General features: G+C 37.1%; 2 protein-coding genes and 2 long non-coding RNA genes across 4 annotated transcripts; all 4 read right to left on the bottom strand.

The window, feature by feature from the left end:
* Positions 1 to 1,639: 1,639 nt before the first annotated feature.
* Positions 1,640 to 2,756, bottom strand: LOC149393216 (26S proteasome regulatory subunit 8 homolog B-like). Its single transcript, XM_089617946.1, has 5 exons — positions 2,670 to 2,756; positions 2,419 to 2,582; positions 2,043 to 2,199; positions 1,703 to 1,965; positions 1,640 to 1,658 (listed from the first exon to the last, which is right to left on the bottom strand). The coding sequence occupies exons 1-5, from the start codon at positions 2,754 to 2,756 to the stop codon at positions 1,640 to 1,642; spliced, it is 690 nt and encodes a 229-aa protein (XP_089474072.1).
* A 78-nt stretch (positions 2,757 to 2,834) lies between these two features.
* Positions 2,835 to 3,841, bottom strand: LOC149393215 (uncharacterized). Its single transcript, XR_016299926.1, has 5 exons — positions 3,556 to 3,841; positions 3,390 to 3,457; positions 3,222 to 3,299; positions 2,963 to 3,105; positions 2,835 to 2,878 (listed from the first exon to the last, which is right to left on the bottom strand). It is a non-coding gene; the product is annotated as an uncharacterized LOC149393215 (long non-coding RNA).
* Positions 3,842 to 15,144: 11,303 nt separating this feature from the next.
* Positions 15,145 to 18,010, bottom strand: LOC149393214 (uncharacterized). Its single transcript, XM_089617945.1, has 3 exons — positions 18,001 to 18,010; positions 17,713 to 17,850; positions 15,145 to 17,585 (listed from the first exon to the last, which is right to left on the bottom strand). The coding sequence occupies exons 1-3, from the start codon at positions 18,008 to 18,010 to the stop codon at positions 15,217 to 15,219; spliced, it is 2,517 nt and encodes an 838-aa protein (XP_089474071.1). The 3' UTR covers positions 15,145 to 15,216.
* A 3-nt stretch (positions 18,011 to 18,013) lies between these two features.
* Positions 18,014 to 18,445, bottom strand: LOC149393213 (uncharacterized). Its single transcript, XR_016299732.1, has 3 exons — positions 18,359 to 18,445; positions 18,199 to 18,258; positions 18,014 to 18,119 (listed from the first exon to the last, which is right to left on the bottom strand). It is a non-coding gene; the product is annotated as an uncharacterized LOC149393213 (long non-coding RNA).
* Positions 18,446 to 21,419: the final 2,974 nt, after the last annotated feature.

Genomic DNA, 21,419 nt, shown 5'->3' with positions numbered 1-21,419 from the left:
CATCTAGAAGCAAATTTGTTTCCTATTTTGCTTGCCTTGGCCGCCCATGTCATACTCTCCTAGAGGAAATTTGTTTCCTCTTTTTCTTTTGGCAAGTATCTTCATACATTAATGCACAAAATAAACTCTCTTTCACACTAAGGGCTGCACGAAATTTGGTCTCCCATTCACTTGGGTTGGACGGCCAAAAGCCTTCTAGAAAGGCTTTCTAGGTTTTCTTTTAATTGTTCATGACAACATAAGAAAAGCCCATTAAGAATTTTCTAGTAAAATTCTATGAAATGAAATTAATTCACAAGGCCCAATAAACATGTTATGGCCGTGTGATATAATATGTCATCATATCACATTGTCAAAAAATTTATTGACATTCATTTCATGACATGTCCAAAAAGACAAAATTACCTTCTCGACAATTTTCGTTATTGTTTTGACTTAGCTTCCAGTTTAACTATTCCTAATCGATGTGATTCGTGACATTGACCTCATGGACCCAAATGAACAAAGCTTGAGCTAAACACTTGGACTCAAAAGTTCACAAACCTTTTCCAAGTTTAGCTTAATGCCAACTGACTCCACTAAAGAGTTGACACTGAAAATCTCTCGGTTCAAATGAATTTATTTTCTACTCAAGAATTCAACCTAATTATGATGAGCGGATCCACTGAATATTATCTGTGTTTACCCTTCATGAATATCATCAGCTAGTCGGGATTTACAAAATTACCATTTTACCCTTCTAGCTGTTATTTCCTCAACTCCTTTGTCGCTTGTGAATAAGTTAGAAACAATGTATTGACGAGGAGCTAACAAGTCACATTGTTTCATCCAAAAGAGTCAAGACTCAATTTGGACACTGGCCAGTTCATTTATTCACACTCCAAGGAACAAAGCATGAGGTGATATACATTGCATTTCAGCAATCTTGTACATGAATTCCATATCTATGAGAACTTCACAAAGTTACTCATGACATTCTCATAACTTAGTACTTCACCAATAGGCCCTGTTCGGAATCACATAGTGAGTTCGAACTCTGACTTTCTCAAATGAGAATACTAAGGTGTGAAATGACATGTCTCATTTCAGGATTAAGGTAAGCACCACTAGTACAAAAAAGACCTTTGGGTGCGACTTTTTTCGCACCCAAAAATCAATTTTCGCACCCAAAGATATCTTTAGGTGCGACTTTGGGTGCGACTTTTCCGCACCCGAAAGTCCGCACCTAAAAATCTTGGGTGCGAAAAGTCGCACCCAAAAGTCTTGACTTTCGGGTGCGACATTTAGGTGCGACTTTCCGCACCTAAAGTCGCACCTAAAAAGTCACCAAAATCCATGAAAAATGCGGTAAAAGAGCATTGGGTGCGACTTTGTCGCACCCGATAGTCATTTGTGGGTTAAAAGAAATAGTGCTTAAGATGTCGCTCTATCATAAAGTGACTTTAAATCTTAAAAAAACCTAATTATTTGCAGTGCTTTAGTTGTCACCTGATTTAAAAGTGACTTCGATTCTTAATATATTTATAAAAATACAAAGCATTTCAAGTAAAGATTTAGGATTTGGAAAGTGGTCCTGAATGTTTCAACACGTCAAGTTCAATAACCATTTCAAGTAAAAGGAAAACATATTACCAATATTTCAATGCACATTGTGACCACTAAACATTGAATGGATGAACTTGAAAAAAAACAAAAACAAAACAATGTTGGCGAGGGAGAAAGGAACATGGGTCTTGGTGGTGACGTCGCCGGAGAAGCATGTCTGTGGGAAGAAGCGGATTCGGAAGGGGTTTGGGGGAGGGCGGTCCAGCAGCAGAGGGCGTTGGAGACGGAGTCGCGGACGGGTTTGACTTTGTCGAAACGACAACACTCCAGCGACCGCACACACTCGGCCCTGAAATGCCCCAACCCCTGGCTCGCACCCAGCTCCCCCAACGCCTCCGCAACCGCCTTCCTCGTCTTGATCTGAGGATAATTTTAAATGAATAAATAAAACCAGATAATGCAAGTTCATATCTTCTCTACAGCTACATAGAATATACCTTGATCTTGTTTGATGCTTCAAATCCATCCAACTGGTTAAGAAGCTCCAGCATAGTCCTCTGAACCTCGCTGTCTCCGTTGCCACTGCCTGATTCCATTCTCGCAGATCCAATACTATCGATTTCATCCATGAAGATGATAGATGGAGCGTGCTCTCTGAAACAGAACAGTATGAGTGTATGTGAGAACCTTGGCTGATGAATTTCAACTCAATATTTCTCTGTTAAATGAAAATACAGCAATCTTATCACACTATGGAAACCAGCTTGACCAAATGAGGCAAACAGAGTGGTCAAAATAGAGTACAATTGACACGGTGTAGAAGAGGGAAAGAAGATACTGAACATGATGAACAAAGGTAAAGACCAAACCAACCTCGCCATGACGAAAAGCTCTCTGACCATTCTAGAACCTTCTCCGATGTACTTTTGGACCAACTCAGAACCGGACACCCTAATGAAAGTACAATCAGTGTGATGAGCCACAGCTCTAGCCAGAAGTGTTTTCCCAGTCCCAGGTGGACCATACATCAAAACTCCCTATCACACAGAAATATAATAGTTAAAGCTAACGACAAAATTGATCATGAATGAGGTAGCCAATTAAATTCCTTTGGTTGTTATTACCTTTGGTTGAGCTATTCCAAGGCTCTCAAACAATTCGGGATGCTTGATCGGAAGCTCAATGACCTGAGGAAAATAAACACAAACCATGTGAGAAAGAAACGAAGGAGCAACACAATGACTCGGAATCCATAAAAGAACTTATCAAAAGCTCGTGAAGGGCAGGTTGTAGTATGCGTGTAAGTTTACTGTCTCGGTAAGGTATATGTCCCCTGTATTAGTAGTGATTGTTATATTTGTTTAAACATAGTAACTTGTTTTAAGGAAAATGACTACTTGTAAGGCTAAGAAAATACCTAGTCTTTTGACCGTCACTAAGTTTGTTAATCACATTGCCAAGAACCATTAAGCTCTTGTTAATGTGTTTTCCCTCCTTCAAACGTACTCCACCGGCACCAGTTTTAGCGATTCTCTCAGACCTAGCCAAATCGACCAAATTCTACATTTGACGCAGTGGAAATAACTTATAGAAGAACAGCATCAATTATGCAAACTGAACTTAAAAAAAAAATTGGTAATGAACAAAATTGGACAATGCAAAATATTCAACCCTACCAAGACTGACACACGAATTGCATCGGAACTTAACTCATCATCAGAAGAGTCGGCGTCCTTCCCCTTGCTTTCTATTACCTTCACGTGGATGTTACCAAAAATCAATTTCTTAACAAGGATAAACAAATTTCATTACCCATATAAATAGGAAATCTATTGAGGACAAACCATTCTAAATATTGTGTGGGATCTGCTACTTCGGATATTCATGTTTGTTTCGCCAAAGTGCCTATTAGCTGCAAGAAGTGGATACAAGAAGAAACATAATTAAATCATTATCGTACCAGATCACATGTAAAACAGCTTGGTTCAGCAACAATTTCACTCTACACACCTTCTCCTGATTCAAGCAGCTTTAACACTTGTTCGGCATTGTTGACAACTTCTTTTCTTATCCCAGCAACAAAAACACCACGCTACAAAAGAGAGAAGAAAGAAACTCAATGGATTTTCGCAAATATTTCTTCAACTGCCCGGTGGATTATTCCTGGGTCTCTGTCTGAACCGTTCATGGTGAAAGTCTTTCCACTGCTCGTCTGTCCGTAGGCAAACGCAGTTCCTACAAAAAAATAAAAAAAAACAGAGGCTTCGTCGTCTCATAATTCAGTGACATTGTTGAAACGTGCCATATCAATTACAATTCAATCAAACCAATTTAAGCTTTATTGCTAAAATATGCAAACGAAAATTCAATTTTCCTAGATACTACAAAAAGCTTTAATTTTATACACAAAAAAAGATTCTTACTATCTGATCTACTAAATGTAAATAAACTTGAAAAAAAAAGCTGTTTAATGAACTCTCTAAGCTGAGAACATTGAAAGTATATAATCATTGCTGTAAATCAGTATCGAATCCATTTTAACAAATAAAATATAGAGCGAACACTAACCATTGAAACCTTGAAGAGCAGCTTTGATAATATCCTTGATGAGAACCTCATACACCATAGAATTTGAGCAAGTATCGTCGAAAACATGGTCTTCAAATCAAATCACAAAATCAGTTGAAATGAAATCAGAAAGGCGACATAAATAAAGATAGAGATAGATAGATAGATAGAGAGAGAGAGAGAGAGAGTACCAAATGCGTAAGAGAGTCCAGAGACCGGAGTGCCGTGAGATCGATGTAGAGAAACGCGGTTTTCGTCGATCTTCCAGAAAGTTCCACCGGGATACTCCACCGAGAAACAAATTTTCATAAATAAACTCCAATCAACTCCCGGACGTTACTTCTCTCGCTCTCCGGCGTCTCCTCGTGGGCGGCGCGCTCAGCGGCTCGCGGCGGCGCTCGCTTCTTCTCAGCCTGCGCGCGCGTCCAGTGGCCCGGTCTCGGTGGCTGTCGGCCTCGCTCTTCCTCCGCCGGCTCACTCCCTCGCTCTCTTCCTCTCTCTCGGTCTCTCGGTCTCCATCGGCCGATACTCTTCTCGGCTCTCTCTCTCTCTCTCTCATTCTCTCGGTCTCTCTCTTTCCCTTTCTCTCTTCTTTTCTTTTCTTCTTTCTTTTTTCCTTTCCCGATTCTTTGGTGAAAAAAAATAAGAGGGAATCCCTAAAAATAAACAAACAAATAAGAGGGAACAAAATCCCGCTGAATTTTTGGACCAAATGTTTTGGACTTTTGGGTGCGACTTTGTCGCACCCAAAGGTATGTTTTGGACTTTTGGGTGCGACTTTGTCGCACCCAAAGGTATGATAAACTTTTGGGTGCGATTTTTCTCACCCAAATTTAAAAAAATCAGCGAAATTTTTTGTGCGACTTTAGTGATATTTGGGTGCGAAAAGTCGCACCCGAAAGTAATTTTGGTGCGACTTTTAGGTGCGAAAAGTCGCACCCAAAAGTCATCCGCACCGAAAAACTGTATTTTTTGTAGTGCACGATGCAATTCATACATAGTGACTTCGAGACATAAGAGGTTAAATGGTTTGTTCTTATCTTGTCTCTAGAAGTGCACTGGTCAATTCAGTACCTTCGGAAGATACCTAGAAGAACTATAGAGTCTCCAACTCTCAATGCCTCATAACCAGACATCATAGATTCTTCTAACAATCATACTGAGGTCAATAGTCCTTTGACCCTTAGATTGCGAATATATCGTTTTAAGCAAACTACGAAGAGTTTGTTCATGCAAATCTACATTTGTCTCTTCGTAAGTTGTTTATGGACTAAAGACTAATGTTTTATCATAAAGCTTCAGACAAGGAAGATTGAATGAACGTTTCAACTTTTTATTAATGAATAAGCAATTACAAGCAAGAGTCTTCATGAGACTTTATTACATCAAATGTAGAATATAAAGATTACAACTCTTCCTGTGGGCACCATTGACAACAGGATAATCACTTGTAGTAATAGTTTCTAGGGCATTGATTCCGGTGTCGTTCATGTAAGTCCATTGTTTATACTACTGACTACTTTATAGTGAAATCCTTTCCACTGGCTCTGAGCCCCGAGACGTAGGTGACGTTGCACCGAACTGGGTAACCATATTGTGTGTCTTTACTTTTACGCACTGTTTTGTTGATTATCCATTATCTGTCTTAAAGCAAGTTGTCGGACATATTGCTGCTACAATGTGTACGACATATTTCATTTCGCTCTAAACAAAATTTCAATTGGTATCAGAGGAGGCACCCAGATCTTATGGTTATTTGCTGGTTATTTTATTCTGTTTGGGCATGTGATGGATAGTTCCAGAGAATGAGGATCCATTAATCGCCATCCAGTTCTCGATGGAACCAACTATGGTTATTGGAAAGCTTGCATGAGCGCCTTTATGAAGTCCCTCGACAACAAGACTTGGAAGGCTGTAATTCACGGTTGAGAAGCTCCTGTAACTGTTGATGATAAAGGGGTAGAAACCGGTCTCAAACCTGAGAAGGACTAGAGTCCTACAGAGGATGAAGCAGCATTACGTAACTCTCGTGCTCTCAATGCTATTTTTAATGGGGTTGACAAAAAAAATTCAGGCTTATAAATACCAGCACGAGCGCCAAAGAAGCATGTGAGATCCTTGTTGTGGCCTATGAGAGGACCACTAAAGTGCGCGAGCAAAAACTTCAATATATTACCACGAACTTTGAAGCTCTCACCATGTTTGAAGATGAATCTGTTTCCAACTCCAACGTGCGTATTCGGGATCTTGCTAATGAGTCCTACTCTCTTGGGAAACCTATGACGGATGGAGACTTGGTCAGGAAAAATTTGAGGGCTTTAAATCCTGAAGTGATCATGGACACTGGGTTATGTTACTGAGCTCTTTGACTCATTCGCTAAAAGGCTATTCATGCTAATCACAGCTTATGTCTTGGGAGTCTTCTTAGAGCATAATTCGAGTGGGAAATGATTTACATATACGGAATCCAGCCTTCCTGAAAAAAGGTTAATGTTCTCTCACCTAAGGGTTGATTCCAGAACTGATAGATTGCGCGCATTTTCGAAGTAAGTAACGTTCAAAAGAATCTTTCGCTAGGGAAGCAACAATGCTTAGGGCTGATATGTATCAAGGGAAGTATAACAGAATAAATTGACTTCTCTCGATACGGGTTGAACCAGGAGGATCTTGATCACGAACTGACTATATCAGTGGACACTCGTCACGATGAGTAAATATAATTCTAGTATAAAGGAGAGTTCAGTCTTGGCTTACAAAGTGGAGTTTTGACCAAGATTAGACGAATCGATGAAAAAGGGAAATGACTATTTCGTCTTTTTCATCGGATTTTTTAAGCTTCTATTACTAGGTCCATAGTCCCCGATTCGGCTCTGATAAAGGCGGATAAGAACGTTCGTATAATAATGTTTATCATTATTCATCTCACTTGCTGTAATTATGATTGACAGCATTAATTATGGAAAACGGGTATTCGCAGAATTAAATAAATATTTATGGTAGAATTGTTTATTTATTGTTTGATCAAGTAAATAAACAATTATTAATTATTTGTTTATTGTTGGACCAAGTAAATAAATGATTAATTGGGTTTTAAGCAATTGGGTCTTGCACACATGGAAAAGTCGAATTAGGGTTTTGGCACTAGGGAGTTGCCCAAATCACCTTGGCCGTGTGCCATCAAGTTCGAAAATTTCAAATTGGTATTTACCAATATTTTCTCTTTAGTTGTTTAAATAAGGGAGAGAGACCACGCTGCACGTCCGACATTGCGAGTCCGACCCAGCTTTAAGGTAACTTTAACTGCCTCTCTCTCTCTCTCCGATCCCATATCTCACTTTATTTGCTCTCTCTTAGATTCCCCTTCTCTCTCTCTCTCTCTCCAATCCCCTCCTCCACCATCTGATCCGACCACCATTATCTCTCTATTCGACCTCTCTTTCTCTCTATCACCTTCTCTATCACTCTCTCTAACACTCATCTATCTCACTCCGACCCCCCTTCTTTCTCTCTCTCTGATCCCATATCTCACTTTAACTGCTCTCTCTTCGATCCTCTCTCTCTCTCTCTATTCGACCCCTCTTTCTCTCTCTCCCCTTCTCTATCACTTTCTCTAACCCTCATCTATCTCACTCCGACCCCCCCTCTCTCTCTCCATTATTTAATCTCTCTTTGTATTTGCATCACCCGACCCTCGTCGCTACATGGTAAGAATTATTTTAGAAGCGACACGTCGCTTATAAAAAGTCTCTCGCAAATTGGCGAGAACATTTTAGAAGCGACATGCCCCTTCTGAATCTTAGTTTCCCTCGAGTTGGAAGAGGCTTTATAATTGACTCTAGAAGCGGTGTGTCGCTTCTAAATTCTAAAGCCTGTTTTTTCTCTTTGTAAATTAGAAGCTATTGATTATTGGAAATTAGTCATCAGTTTGAAGAACTGGAATAATTTGATAATATATCTGAATATATATATATATATATATATATATATATATATGTTTTACATAAAATATCTCATTATTTAGGGCTACAAATTTAACGCTAGACGATATCATATGTGATAAACATGTCGTTAAAGTGTGGTCATCTTTTTTAATCTCAGATTTTAATATGTGTTAATTTCATAGATTTTTATTACATGATAAAAGATTGAAAATTGTTTATATGGTTAAATAATATTCTCTGGGTTTTTTTTTTAAAACAATGCGCGTACCATTTTTATTAATATTAGTTGTAACAAACAAAATCAAAGGTAACAATCTTTTGTTCACCTTCTCCTCGTAAATTTAAACTTTAAGTGGAAGTTTTAAATACTTATAGTGGAAAATGAGTATTAAATATGTTGCACATAGTCATTTCTCGGATCGGCAAGAATTACCCGAGAAAAAAAAAATATAAGGCTAAATTAAGACTTCAAGATATGTTGAGATTCTTTGAGTTTGTCTCAAATGATTTGAATGTCCCGGATCTCATTGAAGTCTCAATAATATCAAAGAGTCTTGGGCGTGAGATTAACAGACGGGGTCGTTTGGCACCTCGATGTCGACTCATCACATCCCGAACATCCATTTTACTACGAATTCAACTGCGAACATTATATATTTCAAAAACGTTTTAGCTTGCCTCCATTTTCTATAAAGCGACCCTCACACTCTTTTATTAATCCAACTTAATTCACAAACGACCTTTTTAAAATGGATTGACCTCATTCATAAGATACATACATGTAGCTAAATAGTCAATTTAAATTTATGAATTTGCAAAATAGACAAGGTTTATCTTAATTGAGTGAAATAGCCTAAATGTGCAACAAGTTGGTTTCAAAAAAAAAATTTTAACCCAAGATTAATTTTTTTGAAAGTGATAAATTGCTTATAATAATCGTAAAAAAAATTTAATTTAATCTTGGCTGTCCAAAAAAATTTTGAAAATGTAAATTTGGTTACTTTGCTGAAAAGTTGAAACCTTGACTATTTTGCTAATCAATAAGTTTGAAATGGACATTTTGTACAATTTAATATCAACTAATGCATGGCATAATAATAGGTAACCTAATAGTTATAGTTGTAAATTAATTAACTTATACACCTACTAAATTTAGCTAAATAATTAACTTTAATAAGAAAGTTCACAACAAACTCATAGCGTATTGTTAGCAACACCGAAAGACATAAGGCAAGACTTGTAGCCAAAGAGTTTACTAAAAGAGAATGAATCGATTACACGGATACATTTTCTCCTGTTTCAAAGAAAGATTCCTTTCGCACAATTATGGCATTAGTAGCCCATTTTGATTTTGAGTTACATCAAATGGATGTGAAAACAGCATTTCTTAACGGAGATCTAGAGGAAGAGGTTTACATGAAACAACCTGAAGGATTCTCTTCTAGTGATGGTGAACATTTAGTCTGCAAGCTTAATAAATCCATACGGTTTGAAACAAGCCTCCCGCCAATGGTACGGTACTTAAAGTTTCATGATGTCATCACTTCATTTGGCTTTGAAGAGAACGTCATGGATCAATGTATATACCAAAAGGTTAGTGGGAGTAAGATATGTTTTCTTGTTTTATATGTGGATGATATTCTGCTAGCGACTAACGATAATGGAATGTTGCATGAGGTGAAACAATTTCTTTCAAAGAACTTTGATATGAAAGATATGGGTGATGCATCTTATGTTATTGGCATTAAGATCCATAGGGAAAGATCACGAGGAATTTTGGGTTTGTCTCAAGAGACCTATATCAATAAAGTTCTTGAGAGATTTCGGATGAAAGATTGTTCACCAAGTGTAGCACCCATTGTGAAGGGTGATAAATTCAGTTTGGACCAATGTCCGAAAAATGACCTTGAGAGGGAACAAATGAAGAATATTCCATACACTTCCGCTGTAGGAAGCCTTATGTATGCTCAGGTTTGTACCAGACCTGACATTGCATATGCTGTTGGAGTATTGGGTAGATATCAGAGTAACCCAAGTCTTGACCATTGGAAAGCTGCAAAGAAGGTTATGAGATACCTTCAAGGAACAAAGGATTACATGCTTATGTTCAGACGGACCGATGAATTGGAAGTGGTTGGCTACTCTGATGCTGACTACGCTGGCTGCATTGATTCAAGAAAATCCACTTCAGGATATGTTTTTATGCTAGCTGGTGGAGCCGTGTCTTGGAGAAGCACAAAGCAGACATTGATTGCTACTTCCACTATGGAGGCTGAGTTTGTATCGTGTTTTGAAGCTATATCGCATGGTGTTTGGTTGAAGAGTTTCATATCTGGGCTTAGAGTTGTAGACTCTATTTCTAGGCCTATTAAGATGTACTGTGACAACGCGGATGCTGTCTTTATGGCTAAGAATAACCAAAGTGAAATTCGAAGTAAGCATATCGACATCAAATATCTAGCCATAAGAGAACGTGTTAAAGATGATAAACTGGTCATCCAAGACATTAGCACCGAGTTGATGATTGCCGATCCTTTGACTAAAGGCATGCCACCAAAGAAATTTAAGGATCATGTGGAAAGCATGAGACTTGGTTCCATGATGTAATTTTTCATTGTACGCTACATTTCTATTTATGAAACTCGTATTCAGTTCGATATTTCTCATATGGTTTGTGCACATACATTTTTATTGATTTGAGAAATATTTTCTTATGTTCGGACCTAGAATAAACATCTGGTTTATTCATTATGTGTGATGGGTATTATTGGAAAAATAATATATGTGATACATGGAAGATAATACTCATTTATAGAGGACCTATCGCCATGATTCATATATTAAATTTCTTGTGACATATATTGGATTTTAATAGACCAAGTGGGAGAATGTAGGATTTCATAACATTTATTTGCATATCAGATATATATTAAGTACCGTATATTTGATCTATTATATCAAGCAAATACATGTTATGACAAATCTCATATTTATGGCATATTAAATCCCATTATTCCAGCCACAAATCAATGCCATAATAGCTCTCATTTCCGTTTCTCTTTGATGGAAAGAGAATGGTTATAAATTGAGAGAGTTAGTTTTGGTCCCTAAGCCAATAATCTCATATAGAGAATATACACCATCTAGTTCGAGATTATCAAGGTTTAGAAGAGCAAAACTTCATTTTTCGTGTTCATTGGGACGCCGCCGCCGACGTTCCGAGTCACCGTTAAAGCTCCGACGATATTCCGATAACAATGGCCGGAGGTAAACGCTTGATCCATTTCGCTTCCGCTTTTGGGTTCATGTTTCTAATCATATATGTTCGGATTAGAGACTATTAATTCTTACACTGGCGAAACGATGGGAAGAGCATTGTCGCTGAACTTTCCGACATCGACGAAGGAGAAGACGACAAAATGGACGACGACAGGAAGAAGAGCTCCGCCGTGTTCCTCATTAACTCTGTCGCCGTTCTCTGAATCTGCCTCTGGCACGAGGCTCCGACCTCGTAGTCTGCGTCGGCTGCCCCGATGAGGTCCTCCACGATTTGTCTAACTATGGCGGATTCCTGGAGAAGTAGATCCTTTATGTATTTTTTTTCATGAGTTTTTGGATGTGTTTAGAAAATTTGAAGAAGAAGAAAAATACAACTAGTGACGAGTTGAGAGCTAAGACAGACAAAGAAAGCATGCATGTACGAGATAGTAAAAATGAAATTTTACGCACATTGGAATCCGTTGGATTTTGATTTTCCATGCTCATTTTATTAGTGAAAAATTAAAGTAATTGCTTATTAGGTGTTTGATGAAATGATTGAACCATTTGATTTTTTATTCATTGAGATCTGTTTGCTTGAATGTTCCTTGGTTTCTCAAATATTAGGGGTTTTCTCAGTTGTTTAGCCTCATGATTGTTTTAACATTCTTACCAACATGAAAGAAAAATGATTCAATAGATATATGTTCAAACAAATTATAAGCTGGCTTTTGATTGAAAGTAAATGGATTAGTTTCTTTTTGTATGATAACTTATTTGGTTACATTGATGTATGTTGTTGTTACGTCATAAGTTGGCTTTATTTTTTAGCGCAAGTTGTGAGGAAAGATGTCGGTCATCATGTTTCAGATTCTGTTAAGACATCCTTCCTATTGTGCGCAGACTGTTATTTTGGCAAGTTTTCGGTTTTGCCAGATTGCCTCGCTGGTGATTTTATTGTGTAATATTCTTGCGAGTATGGGTAAGGAAACCCTAGATTCACTTCCAGAGTTGTATGACTGCTATAAAAGCTGAGTACTCCACCCTTAACAGCCTCGACGCTTTATCAAAATATTTAGGGTTCCTAGACGTGCACGACTGGTGGACTGGGAGACTTTGTGTATTGATAAGAGCGGTGTAATTCCTCAAACACTATTCCAGAAGACTGAGTGTTTGTGAGATTTGAGTTATGTGTTTATGTGATTGAAGTTTCACGTGCGTTGAAGACTGAAGTCGACCGAGCATATGCGAGTGCTCGAAGAATGGAATTGAGAGGGGTCTCAAATTCAAGGGGAGTCCGATCTTGGTATTCACTCGTGGTAATAGTTTCTAGGACTTTGATTTGTTGATGTAATCATATAAGACCTTGCTTGTACTATTGACTACTATATAATGAAATCTTTTCCACTGACTGAGAGCCCCCAGACGTAGATGACGTTGCACCGAACTGAGTAACCATATTGTGTGTCTTTTCTTTATCGTATTTATTCTTAATTATCCATTATCTGCTTTTAAGCAAGTTGTCGGACACATTGTCAATACGTTGTGTTCGACATCTTGTCTTCGTGACTAAACAGACTTTCATATGTTTTTGTTTGAAGAAAAATATTGTAGTGAACATGTACGAATTTACTTTTTGATTAGATGTATGTCAACAAATCAACAAACTTTCCAATACTGTCATTTGTTGACATATATATGTCGACAAATCGTTAAACAAACCCAGATTTCTTGACATATACGAGAGTCTAAGAAAAAAAAAATTGAAAAAAAGTAAAAGAAAAAAAGAGGGTAAAAATGGACACAAAATATTCCCTTTCATCTTTTTACTAATAGAATTGTCCAAATTGGTGTTTTGGTTGAAAATGAGAATTGAGTTATCAAAGACTAATAGATGTGTCAATTTCACTGAAAACAATATGTACCAGGCTTGATAGCGGAGAAGAGGGGGCTCTAGATATTATGAGTAGTCGGAGAAGAGACAGCATATAAGAGGTATCGTCGGAAGTGGTGACATCATAGATTATACGGAGACGGAGAAGAGACGACATAGTAGTGGCTGTGTCGGAGAAGAGGCCACATCAAGCCTTATACAGATTCAAAGAAGAGACGACATTGAACAAGCTGTAATTAGGAAGAGACATAGAAGAAGAGGCATCATCGGTAAAGTGTCAACATTGGAGAACAAATGATGGAGGAAGAAAGGTTTAAGAGCTTGTGGAATTTTAGTAATCGTGAGGTTAGGGTAATGATAGAGCTCGTGATTTTTATTTTTGCAGTTATATATATATATATATATATATATATATATATATATATATAAATATATATATAAGGAGGATTTTTGGATTAGTGGTGTATTGTCAACTCTGGTGGACTATTTTTTTAATTAAATGAAATTTGGTCAAATATTTTAGAGGAATGACTTCTCTCCGTTTCTATGACAAAGATCATTGTAAAATATAAATTATAATTTATTACCATCTCTGTTATGAAATAGGAAAATTGACACTTCTACTAGTAATTATAGAACTATATATATACAATTGTTGTTATTTGTAAATTTATAAGTCTACAGTTTATGACATATATTTTCATGTCTACATATTTACTAGTAGAAGTGTCCAAAAACATTATTTGGTTTATTTTGATCTAAAATATCAAAATTGCTACTACTTGTGGCTATTTTCCTATAAAATACTATTAGATTGAAAAAAATAAAGTTTTCCGTTTTTGATTAACTTCCAAATGCTCACTTACCTTGGGCCATAGCTCTTTTACTTTTGGGCTTATCTGAAGGGTTGGCTTCTACTAGTGCTTAATTATTAATCATGTACAAGCATATACTTAATTTAAAGAAGTTATTTGACATATCGATTTTTCAAAATCTAATCCCTAAATCATGAGCATAACTTTTTAATTCTTATTATATGCAGTTTTATTTAGCTTATTCTTCTTGATACCTATTTTTTTTTTTACTGTTTACCGTTGCATTTTTTTTACCGTTTTATTCAAGATTAATTTTTAATATCGATTTTAATTTAAACATCGATATTTAGGAAAGTTTTTAGAGTATCTCCAACTCAAAACATCATAAAGTAATTATACAGTCAGAAATCTAGTTTATGACACAACAAAAAGTGTTTTGTATCTAACTTAATCGATCAGCAAAATTTTTATAAATCAAGAGCCCACATAGAAAACAACGTTTGAAACCCTTTTTATAGCTTTAATATTAAAAAAAATTGTTTTTATTTTCCAACTAATATTTCTTATGACGAAATTTGTCATAAAATACATTACTGTTGCCATAAAACACTATTAATTTTGATTAATATATATACATATATATATACACACACACACATATATATATATATATATATATATTTTTATATTCTTGAGTAATAAAAATGAAATCGAATATTATTCATGTCCAAATAAAGCTCCAAAGTAATTGTCTATGAAGTCTAGTTTGAAATTCGAAAACAATTTGGTTTCTTTAAATGAAATCCTTCACCAATTTCAATTTTGCTTGAATAAATTGAACAAATGAGTATTACAATCGTAGGTAGCGAAAGCTACTCATAAACACAAATTGTCAAATACCTTCTAAACCTTACAAATCCTCTCAAGTCAAATAAATAAATAAAACTAGAAAGTGTTACAAGTTACAACACCAGCCTTTGATATTTGATGACAAATAAGAATAAGAAACAAACAATGATAAGCCATATAGTTTTTATAGTTACACACTTACACTCACCCAATGCTCTTCATCAAAACTCCCTTTTTAAAAAAAATATGTAAATTAATTCAAAAAAAAAAAAAAATATATGTAAATTGAAAAACTCTTTTGAAAAAACCAAGTGAAAAGAGATTTAAAAAAAAAAAAAATTGCAAATCAATTAATCACAGTGGTGCAACACAGGCAAGTTCCAAAGAGAGAAGATTTAACCTTTGCTCTCTTCTCTTTGCTTTTCGCAGACGAAGAAGAAACAGACGAAATCGTCACTTTAATGGAAGAACTCGCAACTTCATTCCCTTCTCTCTTTGCGACGATCAGCGATTGTTCTTCGCTTCTCTCCAACGCCACAATTTTGTCTTCAACAGGAATTGCTCTGCGGTCACGATCGTCACTGTATCCATTGATCGCTGTCAAAGCATCCACTTGGATCTCGGCTTTGTCCTGGTAGAGCAATGGAGTCTGGTCTGAATCTTCGTTCCTAGCTTCGTCCTGAAGATCGATGCTAAAACTCGGAGACTTTCTCATCTGTGCGTATTGAACGCTGTCGCGATCTGAATCGGTGCTCTCTCTCGACCAAGCTTTGGTCTCCAATGGCGGTTGTGTCGATTCAGGTTTTTCGACGAATCGCTTGGCCTTGTCGGATTCAAGATCGTTCATGGAGACTATAGTCTCTTCGATCAGGCTATTCGAATCGAAAGTCGCCTCTTTCTTCTTTGGCTTTTGCAGTGAAGATGGCAACGGTTGACCAGCCTCAACTTCAACCATTTTCTTCTCAGACGAACAGTAATCGACTGCGATCTTTGGCTCCGATGGAAGGCTTTCGAGCTGAGTAATAAGAATCGCCGCGTTTTTGTCATTGAAGTCCTGCCAGATTTTTTGTGGCACAACCATAGTTTCGCATTCGAATACTAGCGATTTCGACTCATCATCACTTTCGGATTCCGATGAACCGATCGCTGTCGTTACCTCTGGAATCACGAGACTGACCGTGTCTTCCTGTTCCACAGTTTCACGATCTGATTCGGGCGATTTCGAGTCCTCAGTTTCGAGCGCCGATATTTCTCTATTGATCACTCTCGTTTCCTCTGGAGTCTCGGAGGCTTTCTCTTCGCTTGCGTGAAAATGGTGAGAGTTTGGTGAATTAGCCAGTGATGTGATTTCTTCTCCTGATTCCAAGGATTCGGCTCCGATCAAACTCGCCTCCATTGAAGACTCTCGATTACTTTTCCCGCCTGAATCACTCGGATCATCGTTTGATCCAAAGACCGAGATTTCAAGTCTGCAGAGTGCTTTCTCTTCCTCGCTCTCTTCCTTATGATGCTCTTCAAGCGACTCGTCGATTCTCTTCTTCTCGGATATTGCTATCGCCACGACTTCAGTGTCAACTCTCATTTCCAGATCCTCCAAGACCTCAATCTCTGGCAGAAGATCCGACGGTGGGATTTGCTTGGTCACTCCGGACAATCTAACGGTGGCTGGTTCTTGCTGATCATGCTCTGATAGAGCAAGCTTTTGGGCCGATATCGCTTCGGTGTCAGCTCTCACTTCTCGATCCTCCAAGACCTCGGTCTCTGGCAGAAGATCCGACGGTGAAATTTGCTCAGTCTCACTAGACAATCCAACGGTGGCCGGTTCTTGCTGATCATGCTCTGATTGAGCGAGCTTTTCGGCCAATATCGCCACGGCATCAGCTCTTGCTTCTTGATCCTTCAAGACCTCGGTCTCTGGCAGAAGATCCGACGGTGAGATATGCTCGGTCTCACTGGGCAATCCAACGGCGGCCAGTTCTGGTTGATCATGCTCTGATTGAGCTAGCTTTTCAGCTGCTATTTCCACGACATTCGCGTGAGCTCTGACTTCAAAATTCTCCAAGACCTTGGCCTCTGGCAGAAGATTCGACAGCGAGATTATTTGCTCAGTCTCGTCGGACAATCCAGTGGTGGCCGAATATTGCTGACCATGCTCGGATTGAGCAAACTTTTCGACCGCTATAGCCATGGTGCCAGCTCTTGCTTTTTGATTATCTAAGAACTCGGTCTCTGGCAGAAGATCAAACAGCGAGATTTGCTCAGTTTCATCAGACAATCCAACGGTGGTTGGTTCTTGCTGATCATGCTCTGATTGAGCAAGCTTTTCGGCCTCTAACGCCACAAATTTGGTGTTAGCTCTCACTTCTCGATCCTCCAAGACCTCTGTCTCTGGAAGACAAACCGACGGCAATATTTGCTCGTTCTCACCGGAGGATTTAACCAGTGGTTCTTGCTGATCATTCTCTGATTGTGCAAGCTTTTTGGTCTCTATCGCCATGGCTTCGGTGTCAGATCTCACTTCCAGATCCTCCAAAACCTGACTCTCTGGGAGACCAATCGACGGTGAGATTTGCTTGGTCTCACCGGACGATCCAACGGTGGCCAGTGGTTCTCGCCGATTGTTCTCTGATTCAGCAAGCTTCTCGGCTTCTTGATCATCTGATGACGTTGATGACAATGACGATGCTGACAATGAGTTTGTCATCTCATCCTCTTCTGTCAAATAGTTATATACAATATGACCATTACTATTTGTTCTAAAATGTAAAATCATATCATTCAACTAGCTATATTTTTGCACCATTACTTTATTGAAAGACATGCTCTTATACAAAATACTGACCTTTCTTGATGAGAAGAGCCTGTTCTTCAGGCTGGTCATTCGACCCCAGAACAATCCCATTGATGTTTAAGCCTCTAAGATTCTCATCTTCGACTAGCTGAGAATCATGATGAGAAAAATCTCCACTTTCTTCTTTGCCTATGGGAGCAAAAATAACATGATTGTCTAAGTAAGCACTAATATATGCAAGAACAAAAAAAGGTAGTTAAATAAGTAGATAATAATAATGCGAATAATGCAAGAAAGAAAAGTAGATATATGCAAATAATGCAAGTAAATAGGCATAACAAATATTCATGTACCTTTCAAATTCAGTGTCTCTTTTCCAACATCTTCAATACTATGAGGAGTAATTTCCTTTGACAACAATTGCTTCGGATCTTCAACTGTTGACAAGTTCTCTTCTTCTACACCATTTCAAACAGTTTAAAATAATATTATATTACCACAAATAAAAGTAAGATTATTTCAAGTGTCTTGACATACCTTTCAAACCAGTTGCGTTGTTGTTACCCATTTCATTTCCCATGCTCAGCACCCAAACTCCTAGAAGCAATCAGCGAAAAAAAAAATGATGAAATGAAAAGAGTGTTTATCAATGCAACAGTTATATCAAGCAACCAGAAGCTAAGAAAACATGTATTACCATGGTGGTGATGATGTTTTCACATGCAAAGAGCTCAAACAGTACTAATGCCAGAGTGTTTTTTTTAAGAGTTGATTAAAAATGTTAATTACTTTGGAGATTGTTGTTTCTTGAAACTAAAGCCATTTAATGTGCAAAATGCACCACTACAAAAAGTTAGTGGGCACTAACAACTCAAAACTCTCACACTCTCTTTGCTTTCCCTATATTTTATACGTGACATTGAATTGTGTCATAATTAGGACACTATTAAGTTGATATATAAATAGTAGTGTCGGCGATCAATTGTAATTTACGTGTGTATAGCTAGCCTTTTCCAATGGCCTGCCACTATGATTACGTTGTGTCCAATTTCTGGGTGTTACTTATATTTAATAATCTTTTCTTTTGGTGCAAATAATTAATATCCTAGTTTTAAGACCAAAAAGCTTTAGATTATTTATTTAGTCAATCTGTCTTTGACCTTTTTTTAGGCAGACAAACTTTAGAGGCGCCGCTAAAGCTATAGCGATGTCATAGGTTTTGGTAAATTTTTTTTGAAATTAATGTAACCGAAGTATTTAGAAATTTAAGTGGCTAGGGTTGGTTGATTTTTTTTTTTAGGGAACATGTATTTGAGAGCTACAACGATGACTAGCATGTTTTTTTTTTTTTTTTTTTTTTTTTAATGTACATTAATCATACTTATGTACTGCGCACTAATCAATCACGAGTATTGTAAGTATGAATACAAATAAATTAGTGCGTTCTCTCTCTCTCTCTCTCCGACACACACACACAATATAAATATAATTTGTGTTATATATAAATATATATATATATATATATATATATATATATATATATATATATATATATATCATTTGTTAGATTAGATGTAGTTATTGTGCACTTTAACTTTAGAGAAGTTCCTCAATAAACGTTAGTCTTAAAGTTTATAAGTTAGGGAAAACAAAAAAATAATTAAAGACTAGTAGTCTACTCTTATATAATAATAATAATAATAATAATAATAATAATAATAATAATAATAATAATAATAATATTAATAATAATAATAATAATAATAATAATAATAATAATAATAACAATAATAATAATAATATTATTATTATTAATAATAACATGCTAATATCTCCTGCAAACTCACCATGCTGCAACTATAAATATCGAGAGTTTACCAAACAAAAAGAGAAGTGCAAATTGGAATAAGTCTTCGTGAACAAATAAACAATCTATAGAAAAGAATGAACAAAGGGCAGAGTGATGGTATCAAGTTGAAGATGGTGGCAAGTGACATGACAATCAATCTCAATATGCTTGGTTCGATTACAAAAATTTAAAGTGTGCGTGATTTGAATGGCATTCAGATTGTCTAAGTATAAGTGTGTAGGGGTAAGAAAGACTAACACTCTTATCAGCAAGCAACATGCGCAACTAAAACAATCTCATAGTAGTCGAGGCCATGGCAATATACAAACTTCTGTAGAACAATTTTTTTTTACTCTTCCACGAGATGATGATAGAGTAGTAAAATATAAAATCTAGTGCTGGACTTGCGATCCATAGGATCACCAACCCATCATCAGAATAATCACGCAACTCTAAGCATGCCATAGAGGAAAGCAAGAGGATCTGAAACTGAGTACCTCGAAAGAACCCGAGAATACAAAGAACGTGACCCCAATAAACTATAGTTGGGGTAGTGAAAAATTGACTAACAACGTGAAGAAAATGCGTAATATATGGGCGAGTAATAGTGGGATAGACCAAGCGTCATACAATCGTACGATATAGACTAGGATGTGAAAAATGAACACAATCAAATGAAAAGTATCTAGCATTAGTATCAAGTGGCGTATCAGTGATGTGGTTATTAGTAAGAAGATGTGCACACTAAAAGAGATAAGTTATATACTTTGAGTAAGATAACAGATAGCCCTTCTCTGAAGAGGCGTTTCATTTCAAAATAGTGAGCCAATGCACACTTCAATAATTCAATTTCAGCATAATAATTGAAATTCTGTTTAGATAGTGTCAAGATGTCTCACACAATGTAGAGTCAATGTGCGCGATAACTTGAACTAAGATAATATACGGATGAATAAATAGACATTGCGTAAAACAAATGACACAAGATATGGTAACCTAGTTCAGTGCAACGTCACCTACTCTGGAAGGCAGTGCACCCAAGTGGAAACGAACTTCACTATATGAAAAGGTAGTACAAGTATAACGATGGACTTGCATGAACAATCCATGTTTCAATGCCCAATAACTAATACTTACCGTGAATTTCAACTCAGGCTCCCCCTGAATCTGAGTTCTCCTAACTCCCACTCTCAAACATTCTCCCGTGTGTTTGGTAGATTTCAATCTTAACGCACGTGAACAAGCAATCATGCAATTAATCAATTATAGCACCCATAACAATTCTCCAAAACTCAAAAGATATGAAGATGTGTTTAGAAAATTAAAACATATTGATCAAAACAATAAGCTTTCTAGTCCGCTGATCGTGCACATCTAGAAACCCTAAAAGAATTGATGAACGCGTAAAAACTACTAAGGGAGGAGCGCACGGCTTTTACAATAGCAAGAATCTCTAGAAGTCAATCTAGGGTTTCCTTACCCATACACGCGCAAAGAACCAATAAAGAAAGTCCTTAGCGAAAAAGTCTGGCAGAACGGGAAACTTACCAGAAATACATATCAGCGAACATGGACAAGATGTCTCAAAACAAAGAGCAATATGATGCATTACATCTTTCCAAATAAACTTGTAGTAAAAAATTAGCTAACAAACAACGTATTAGCAAACTCCCCATTTGGCTATTTTTAAGAGAAGCATTTCCAGTGCAGTATTCAAGATGCAATCGAAACAATAATAGACAACACCCAGTAGGCGTACCAGCTAATTCAAAGCATAATTCAATTCAACTATCTCTCTCAGTGATTGGCTCAAAAACGGGCTAAAGGCAAGGATAACCTAAACAGAGGGAGGCAAGTATGATAGCAAAACCAAGAAATACTTGAGCAAAAACACCAAAAATCAAAATAA

This window comes from Urtica dioica, chromosome 6 (genome assembly GCF_054948205.1).
Source record: "Urtica dioica subsp. dioica isolate 48M chromosome 6, U.dioica_male_clone48M_v1_H2, whole genome shotgun sequence".
In the NCBI taxonomy this organism is placed as follows: Eukaryota; Viridiplantae; Streptophyta; class Magnoliopsida; order Rosales; family Urticaceae; genus Urtica; species Urtica dioica.
This window is presented reverse-complemented; position numbering and strand designations above follow the sequence as displayed.

What these genes read in the sequence shown, in the direction of transcription:
- LOC149393216 (XM_089617946.1), bottom strand. Translation starts at nt 2,756, where the DNA reads ATGGTTTGTGTTTATTTTCCTCAGGTCATTGAGCTTCCGATCAAGCAT. An exon ending in TTGGAATAGCTCAACCAAAG is followed by an intron (nt 2,583 to 2,669) that starts GTAATAACAACC and finishes TCTGTGTGATAG; the next exon opens with GGAGTTTTGATGTATGGTCC. An exon ending in GAGCTTTTCGTCATGGCGAG is followed by an intron (nt 2,200 to 2,418) that starts GTTGGTTTGGTC and finishes GTTCTGTTTCAG; the next exon opens with AGAGCACGCTCCATCTATCA.
- LOC149393214 (XM_089617945.1), bottom strand. An exon ending in GGCTCTTCTCATCAAGAAAG is followed by an intron (nt 17,586 to 17,712) that starts GTCAGTATTTTG and finishes ACTATTTGACAG; the next exon opens with AAGAGGATGAGATGACAAAC.